Here is a 9,526-nt window from a genome sequence, read left to right on the forward strand (position 1 = left end):
ACAAAGTTAAAAGGGGTGACTGTTTATTCTGGGTTACATTCTTACACTAAGAGGTTTCAGGCTAGGCTAAAAGGGGTTTAGACGTTTGCCAAGTCTGTGTGTAATGAGTCAGAAGCAGGTGGGGAACTTTCCCAATCACATATTCCAAAAATTTGGTGGTAAGAGATTTTGTCAATAAATCAGGGGAAAAGGTTTTAAATGTTATGAGAGAAAAGATTAGATTAAAATAAGTTAGGGGTAGGCTAGGTTGAAGGGACTCTAAGACAGTAAGCTAAGTTTCAAAGTTAGTAGTAAGAGAGAGAGAGAACAATGGTGAATGACACTGTAGAGTAGGGAGAGCAAGGTAATTATAGGTGTTTTTTTTATAATCAAAGGTTTGAAAGTCAGGGATTTAGAGATAGGACTGAGATTTGGGGAAAAAGTGACACTAGTGAGAATATGTGTACTTATCTAGTGCAAGCATTAGAATTTGTTCCGGTTCAGAATTATTGGTTAAAGGGCTATGTAATTCATAAAGTAACGCTTATAATGGAGGAGTTAAGGTTTGTAGCCTCCACAGTCACCAAAGGAGTTCAGGAAGAGTAGATTACAGTCACTCCAACAGTAGATAAGACACAGAGGATAATGGGAATTTTGCACTAGAAGTAATTAGGGTTGATACAGCAGCTAAATCAACTACTTTAATGGTAACTTGGGAAGGGATTAGTGATACGATGACAATAGCAAAAGAGGGAGTATGACATCGACAACAACTTTTCTGAAATTAAATGGGGAATGTTAGACTCAGGGGTTTATGTTACGGATGGAGAGTGCTGTCAATGATAGTACGAATAGGGTTAAAATAGGAGAACAGAGAGTAGTAGAGAGAATATAGATTCATCATGAAAGGACAGGATGAGATCTTTGATTTTAATGACAGACAGGGAGAGGTATCTGATCAGTACCGCTCGTTCTTCTGTTGTGGAAATTAGAGATATATTAACTCATTCTGTAAGATCAGTGAGGAATCTTGAAGGTCCATGTCTGTTGAGAATTCCAGCACCAAACGTGTTAGACGGTCGCGCGGCCTCTATCAGGTATGGGTCAGTCTTATGATTTGTCATGACTGTGGTATTGGCAACAGTCATTGACAGATAAAATAATGTAGTTGTCAGAACAGTGGTTTAAGCCTAGGGTTAGGTGGAATTGGGTTAAATGAATTACCCTATGGGAATTGTTAAATGGGAAAGGAAAATCAGGTAACCACAGAATCCTGAAGTATTCAGGTGAAATATTGAGGGATAAAAGTTGTTTTTGTTCTAATAAAACATATGAGGTAAGGGGTATGTTTATGGGAAGATCAGAGTGTGATGTTATATGATAACTTTAGATAAGCATGAACATAAGGTTAGAGATGACAAATATGATGTAATTTTTGTGGACCAGGTAGTAGAACAGCAAGACTTTGATGGTTAAAAGATTAGCTTTTGCCTATGACTATGGGGAATTTTAGAGATATTTAGAGGGGGTTTGTGATGGTAAAGTATATTTATTCTTACATTATGGATGGACAGGATTTGGTTACATGTCAACGTTGAAGCTTCCATATGAGGCTTTTACTATTAAAAGAGGAGTAGCACCGAACACAGATCAATTTGAAACTAGAGTTCAAAATAGGATGAAAAGCGACATGTCATAGGCTTCAAGCCTATCATTGAAGAATAAGTCTAAGGGAGAAGGGGGGACTTTATTCATGGTATGGTGTAACATTTGGGAAGATCATATTGATAAATATTAGTTATACTTTGAGTCCAGATAGTTCAGATAATATCACTGGGGTTATAGATGCATTATAAGGGATGCATTTGGAAGACTTGGTTGCAAGATCAGTTAGGCCAGTAGGGGCAGTGATGGGTCAGATTTTAGTTTCAGCTTTGATAACACTGTGTGATGTTTGTAATTGGTTACTGATCTTTGAGAAAGCTATGATATTGAGATAGGTTGGAGAATGATGCCTGGAGACAACACTCAGATGCCGGTGTTGACTGTTCCGGATCTGGAGGAAGATGGATGGACTACTGATGGATAAATATCATTTTTTATGAGTTGATTATTTTTCAAAAAAAAAAATTTTCTCCAATATTGGGGTGATTTTGATATGATTTATGAATCAAAGGGGGGAATAGGTTTATGTGATTCATACATCATTTATATATCATTTTTTAAATTCTTAGGTGAAATTGAGGTTTAATTTGAAAGTGGTTGTTTTGCAAAAGATACTGTTTGGTCGTTTCTGTTCTTTTCATTCCAGAGGCATTTGGGAGAACATGTGGAGATTGGAATATTCAGACAAAGACAATATGAAGGGACAATATGACTGGAGGAGATGAAACAAGGAGGGTGTGGCTGATTCCATCATCAACAAGTCCATTGGAAGAGGGGACTACATTCCAGTGTCGGCAATGAAATATAGACATGTGTAATACATAATTGTGTAATAGCCTCAGGGATTAATTTTTGTAGAATGATGTTTGATGTAATTGGATACATGGGAGGATCTTAGATGTTTTTGTTTATTTCGTGAATGTTTAGGGACAGAGAGGCTAGGAAGGGAGAGTTTCATTGTACGGTCCTATGGGTTGACCAGCCGTACAATGGATGTTTATGGATAGGATTTTGTTTGCAGGGGCTTACATGTGTATTTAATTGCATCATAGTTTCAAATGCATTTACATGAGTTATGAGGTTATCTGGAGTACCGACGGTGGTTGCCTGGGGCAGAGGGACCGTGAGAGAATTTTACTGTCTTGATTGATATGGATGGATGGCTGCCAGACAGTTTTTCGCTCTTACACTCCATAGAGATTTCTTCATATTTCATAGTAATGTATTCACACTTCATATGTCATAGTAATGTATTCACACTTCATAAACAGTTATTGCATAGAAAAGTATTTACACTCTAGAGAATAATGTTTTTGGTTTAATGTTAAAGATACTCAATAAGATAAATTGTTACTTGTTATAATCCTGTCTGTTTGGTTTCGAGACGTTTAGGTTGTCTCGAAAGGGGGGAATGTAGTGTATTGACAATATGATGGTGTTAAATGTTTTTAAATGGAACTGAAAGAATGTTGATTTTTGGTATCAAGAGGGAAGGTTTTAGCGTGACGTCACATATGACAGACAGGAAGTGGGTTGTAAGATACGGGGATTGGACAGTAGAGGGAGCTATTCAACTCTTGGAAGGCTATATAAAGGGGAGACTGGTGATTGGCCAGAGGAGGGAGTTTCATTGTTTATAAATAAGGGGGTTAGGCGCGGAAGACGGCGGAACGGCCATAGCAATCTGGGGAGCCGTTCTCCGGACACCGCGGGTCTGTACCTATGCTGTAAACTCGTGATTTTAATAAAAGCCTCTAACACGATACAGCATAACGGATTCTTTGTTGACAGCAATAATGACCACCATTCATCAGATACGACAAAATCACACAAAAACAACCTTCCCCACCCACTTTATCCTTTAAAACGTTTCCGTTTCCACTGTGCTGTCGTTTCTGGCTCTTGAACCGCCCGATTTGGATATTTGTAATCTGCTCCAATTCTACATATGGTGCATTTATTTATAATTTTCTCAATGCATGCTCAACATGGCCAGTTTTTCCCCAGAGACTGCTGAGGTTTTTGTCTATTATGTACTCCCATCTTTGTTAGCGTCTCCTCAGCGGTTGAGATTATTCCACCAGCCCAGCCTCCTTGGTGTAGTGTTTTCGTTTGATGAAGGCATTTGCACCAGAGGTTTCTTTGGCGTTTTAGTATAGTTAGGGAAGAGTGAGGGAAATTGTCGGGAGTGGGGGAAATTGTTTGAAAGTTGTGTGCTCACTATTAGTAAGGGGAGACTGGGGGAAGTTGTAACACATTGTCTTTTTATCTATTATAGACCTGTTTGGGTTAGTGATAACTTGTAGAGTGGCTATGTATTTGCCCTCAGCATGCATTTTTCACCATTCTGAATGTCTAAAGAATCCATATGTTCTTCTGAAATAGGAACACAGAACATTTTGAACTCTTATCGTGGCGATTTGACACCATTACAGTCATGGTCTTGAATTCGACTCGCATTTTTCTGGTCTCGGACACCTCACGGTCAAGTCTTGACTCGGTCTTGGGCTTGAATCGGTTTCTCTTTAGGTGGTCTCGAACACAAGACTGGGGGAGAGTACTAGTGATACGTGGGTCAGCTGTTTGTTCACCCGCAGTTGCTAATAACCCATACGCAACCGCCCAACTATATGTGATAAAGTGAACATCTGAGGCCCGCACCGGACCCTAACACGCAAATATAGAAAATACGCTGTTCAGTCAGATGGCGTAGCAATTTATTTGACAGGCCTTTTTAGATGGGCCTGTTTATAATTTCCGACATTTTGGTAGGCTATTTGTTAGCCAACTTGTCTATAATTAGATACAGTTGAAGTCGGAAGTTAACATACACCTTAGCCAAATCCATTTAAACTCAGTTTTTCACAATTCCTGACATTTAATCCTAGTAAAAAGTCCCTGTTTTAGGTCAGTTAGGATCACCACTTTTAAGAATGTGAAATGCCAGAATAATAGTAGTGATTTATTTAAGCTTTTATTTCTTTCATCACATTCCCAGTGGGTCAGAAGTGTACATACACTCAATTAGTATTTGGTAGCATTGCCTTTAAATTGTTTAACTTGGGTCAAACGTTTCGGGTAGTCTTCCACAAGCTTCCCACAATAAGTTGGGTGAATTTTGGCCCATTCCTCCTGACAGAGCTGGTGTAACTGAGTCAGGTTTGTAGGCCTCCTTGCTCGCACACGCTTTTTCAGTTCTGCCCACAAATGTTCTATAGCATTGAGGTCAGGGCTTTGTGATGGCCACTCCAATACCTTGACTTTGTTGTCCTTAAGCCATTTTGCCCAAACTTTGGAAGTATGCTTGGGGTCATTGTCCATTTGGAAGACCCATTTGCGACCCAGCTTTAACTTCCTGACTGATGTCGAGATGTTGCTTCAATATATCCACATAATTTTCCTTCCTCATGATGCCATCTATTTTGTGAAGTGCACCAGTCCCTCCTGCAGCAAAGCACCCCCACAGCATGATGCTGCCACCCCCGTGCTTCACGGTTGGGATTGTGCTCTTCGGCTTGCAAGCATCCCCCTTTTTCCTCCAAACATAACGATGGTCATTATGGCCAAACAGTTCTATTTTTGTTTCATCAGACCAGAGGATCCTTATCATGTTTGGAAGTGTCTTTCCCATATTTCCCCCTAATTTCTTTCTTCTTTCACTGTCTGTCTATTACTCTCTGCCTCACTTTCTCACCCATTGCTTATCTGTCTTTCTCATGTTTTCAGGTCACCATTAGATGGGCTTCTCTTCCTAGCATATCCTCATGACTCTGGGGCTCTCTCTCAGTCCTTTGATGAGCTGCAGCTCTTTGATGATGGAAGTTCCGACCTAATCCATCTCTAAGGATTGTGTGTTGTCTGAATTTTTTCTGAATATGTGTAATGTGTGAGTATGTGAATTTGAGTTCATAAAGATCTCCATCTCTTTGTTTCCACCTTTGGGGGATTCTCCAAGGTCACCAACGTCTTCAGAGGGGTCAAACGACCACCAGATGGCCCTCAGGTCACCCATGGGCCTCCCTCAGCTGACGACGAACCAGGCTTTGAGCGCATCACCTGTCTAATTGGGGGGTGGAGATTGTCAGTGCTAGTGATAAGAGTTTACATCTGTGGAGTAGATGGAGAAGAGGCCTCACTTTATAGAATACATATGATAGCTATAATGTACAGATGGTGATTTTATACAGATGTAAAGAGTGGTGAAAGAGTTTTCATTTATGTGCCACCAGGGGGCGGAGCTTGGCCCTAAACCAGACGTAACCAGGGGACAGCCTCTGGACAAGTGGGAGGAGTTCCTGGACCCAGAAGGGCATGTGAAGGACCCACAGCGAATCAAAGAACTGGTCTTCAGATGGGTAGGACCATCATCTACACTACAGTGTATCAATGAGGGGATTGATTATCTGGCCTGGGGGAAAAGTTTGCACTGGGTGAAAGGTGATTGAATTTGTTTTGAAACAGGGCTGCCTCCCGGGTATGAGCCAGAGCCCTGTTTATTGCCCAGGGTAAAGTCAGTTCAAAACAAAATTAGTCTCTGTACTGATGTTTTGCCTTTTTGATTGCCTTATGAAGGGCATAACTGGACTGTTTGTACTCAACCATATTCCCAGTCACCTTGCTGTGGTTAAATGCGGTGGTTCACGCTTTCAGTTTTGCGAGAATGCTGCCATCTATCCACGTTTTGGGGTTTGGATAGGTTTTAATCATCACAGTGGGAACAACATCACCTATACACTTCCTGATGAACTCAGTCACCGGGTCAGTGTATACATCAATGTTATTCTCAGAGGCAACCTGGAACATATCCCAGTCCGCATGATCAAAACCATGCTACCTTGTTGAAAACGTTAGTCTCTTTCTATCTCCCTCTCTATTTGGGGGCCTTACTCTTTATCCCAGATGGTGACTGTTGTCTAAATGTGAGTGAATTAATGAATCTCCTCAACCACTCTCTGTTTCTCTGGCTTCAGAGATGAATATTTCAGAATGAAGGTTCAGTGGAAGTCAGTCAGATGAGGAACTCCCTCCTCAGAGGATACCACAGCCTGATAAGTCGGTGCTGCTGTCTGTTTAACATTTCCGTATGCCTCATTGGTTGATAATGATTCTTAACTGTTCTCTTTGTTTTGATTGGACAGAGAGGGATGTGAGTCGGACGGACAGACCCAACTCCTTCTCTGGCAACGACAACCCAGGCCTGACTTCTCAATGACGTGCTGATGACATACTGCATGTTCAACTTTGATCTGGGTAAGCCACTTCCCTTGGCCTTACACTTGAAAGTTTAAACCCATTGTATCACATTTCAAGTATATTTATTATCAAGATCTCACACCTGACTCTCCTCTCACTTTGTGGTTCCTATTGTCTCTCTCTCTCCCTGCAGGCTACCGTATGTCCAGGGGATGAGGGACCCCTTGGCTCCTCTCCTGTTCGTCACCCAGAACGAGGTGGAGTCCTTCTGGTGTCTGACAGGCTTTATGGAGATGGTGGTAAGCACCTTACTCTCTTGTCATATAATCATATATTACCACATACTGCAAGGTTGTTAAACCATAACATTATACATGTATTATAACATTCTAATGTTCTCTCGCTCTGTCCCTCAGCACCAGAACTTTGAGGAGTCTCAGGAGGCCATGAAGCAGCAGATTCTCCAGCTCAGCCTGCTGCTGAAGGCTCTGGACCCTGAGCTCCTTGACTTACCGGGGTAAACAATGACTATCACTCAGTCTAGGTTTGGGCGATGTCAACCTTTATCCTATCGTGATTATGTATTTATAAAACATTGTGATATACGATGCTATCGCCCCTCTTGATTTGCCTCATAAAATAATAGAAAAATAAATAATATTGTTTGTTATTTCTCTCATAAAGCTTGCTCATCTTGTTCTTTTTGAAAACCACAACAACTTTAGGACAACGCTTTCGTAGACTAGATTATTTGGGAAATAAACTACTGTTCATCATTTTTAACTTGTCTTAAAGCTTATATGATAGGCCAGTAGGAGGATAGGTTATTGGCCATTTGGTTTTCAACCTCAATGGAGGGATTTTCCCCGCCCGCATGGATAATTTATTTCTTAATAAGCTTAAACTTGTCATTCGATTTTTCTATAGGCTATTGATATTGATTGTTCTCTCTCATTATTAGTCCTCTGGCTATGTTTTTAGGCTATTCAAAAACGTTTTGAGATGGAACTCCGTTACATTAATTGTTTGATCATCAGAAAGCCATGCACAAAATGATGAAGCGTAGCTTTCAGTCATTCATAGCCTATCGAATGGAGAGAGAAGGGAATATAGTTTTTTAAAACACAAGATAGTTAAGAAGTGTCTGTTATAAATTTAGGCTATAGCCTAATGTCCTTGCATCCGACAGAGAGAAATAAACAATATTTTCTGACTGGAGATTTTGCGCTGCTTTGGTGGAATTCTCCGCTCAGTCTGGCCTATATTCCTCTCTTACATTCTGTAGACTATATAACATTTATTGAAATAGGCTATATCAAATAGGAATAGGCAAATTACTAGGAATATCACTTGTGTGCTGCCCTGCTGTGCACTGTGAGACTGTTTGTTACTGTCAAGTTCAAATATGCTAAACCACCATCTGTCACATCACAATGTCGTCACCATCAACAATGGCTGTCAATCATCGTCGATGGACGATGCTATCGTAATATCGCCCAACCCTAACTCAGTCACTGTGTTTCATTCACACTTCACCATAACCCACCAGTGTTATTACTCAGTTATTCATCATGCAGTCAATTCTCCAATAAATCAATGTTATGCTGGATTATATTTTACCTTAACTCAAGGTGTGTTATGTCACTACCTGGATGCGTAATCCAAGTAGTAAATTCTTCACATTGTTATGTTTAGTCATTTATGTTGTGTCTCTCTTTCAGACTTCCAGGACAGTGGCTCTCTGTGCTTCTGTTTCCATTGGTTACTGTTCTGGGCACTGGAGCCCTTCCCTCACCCGGAGGGGGATGTAAATGCTAAGTGAGATGCTTGGGTACCCAATCTATGACGTCACCCTATTGAAGTTGAGATTGAAGTGTTAAGGTAAGTGTTAGGTTAAGGTTAAGGTTAGGGTAGGGGTTAAGGTAATGGTCATAGCAAGGATCCCACTTAGCATCTATTCTTTAATTTTCAAAAAGGCTTTTGTGGATTATTTTCCGAAACAACATATGGAACAGTGAATATTGAGACATTTTTATTCTTTCATTTTTAAAAAGGCTTTTGTGGATAACATCTCAGCAACAAACACTCTTAGAAAAAAAGGTGTTATCTAGAACCTTCGGCTGTCCCCATAGGAAAACCCTTTGAAGAACCCTTTTGGGTTTCATGTAAAACCATTTCCACAGAGGGTTCTACCTGGAACCAAAAAGGGTTCCGCTATGGGGTCAACCGAAGAACCCTTTTGGAACCCTTTTTTCTAAGAGTGTATGGAACAGTGGATTCTTACAATAACATACAGTATACTTCTATGCTTCCCACTTTCCACAGAATAAAGCTAAGACATAAATACTTTCAACTCTGCCTCCTGACTATTTTATGTTCTTTGGATGTGAATATTGAGTTAAAATAAAAAGGTCCATTATTCTTCCCTTGAGGCCACCTACATCCATCCAGTCAACCCTTTCTGCCTATCACGACCTATGCTCCCAATTGAAATGGCTCAATAGCTCTGTGTCCACTCAAATAAACAAATCTCACCAAGCAATAAAACAACTGTCATTTTTGTATTTTCTATTAATGAAAGGAAATCAAGCTCTTGGTCTCTGTGTGCATATGTTTCCGTGACAACACAACATGATGAGTACACACAAGCACACAACAGCTATATTGTAACTGCACTTGTGATACACTT

General features: G+C 40.4%; 1 protein-coding gene across 1 annotated transcript; it reads left to right on the forward strand.

The window, feature by feature from the left end:
• Positions 1 to 6,843: 6,843 nt before the first annotated feature.
• Positions 6,844 to 8,655, forward strand: LOC311130363 (TBC1 domain family member 17-like; the record flags this gene model as incomplete). Its single annotated transcript, XM_084163088.1, has 4 exons — positions 6,844 to 6,894; positions 7,031 to 7,136; positions 7,254 to 7,354; positions 8,559 to 8,655. The coding sequence occupies exons 2-4, from the start codon at positions 7,050 to 7,052 to the stop codon at positions 8,653 to 8,655; spliced, it is 285 nt and encodes a 94-aa protein (XP_084019214.1). The 5' UTR covers positions 6,844 to 6,894; positions 7,031 to 7,049.
• Between the last annotated feature and the right edge of the window lie 871 nt (positions 8,656 to 9,526).

The sequence above is a fragment of the Coregonus lavaretus genome (assembly GCF_964263955.1).
Source record: "Coregonus lavaretus genome assembly, chromosome: 6".
NCBI classification, from domain to species: domain Eukaryota; kingdom Metazoa; phylum Chordata; class Actinopteri; order Salmoniformes; family Salmonidae; genus Coregonus; species Coregonus lavaretus.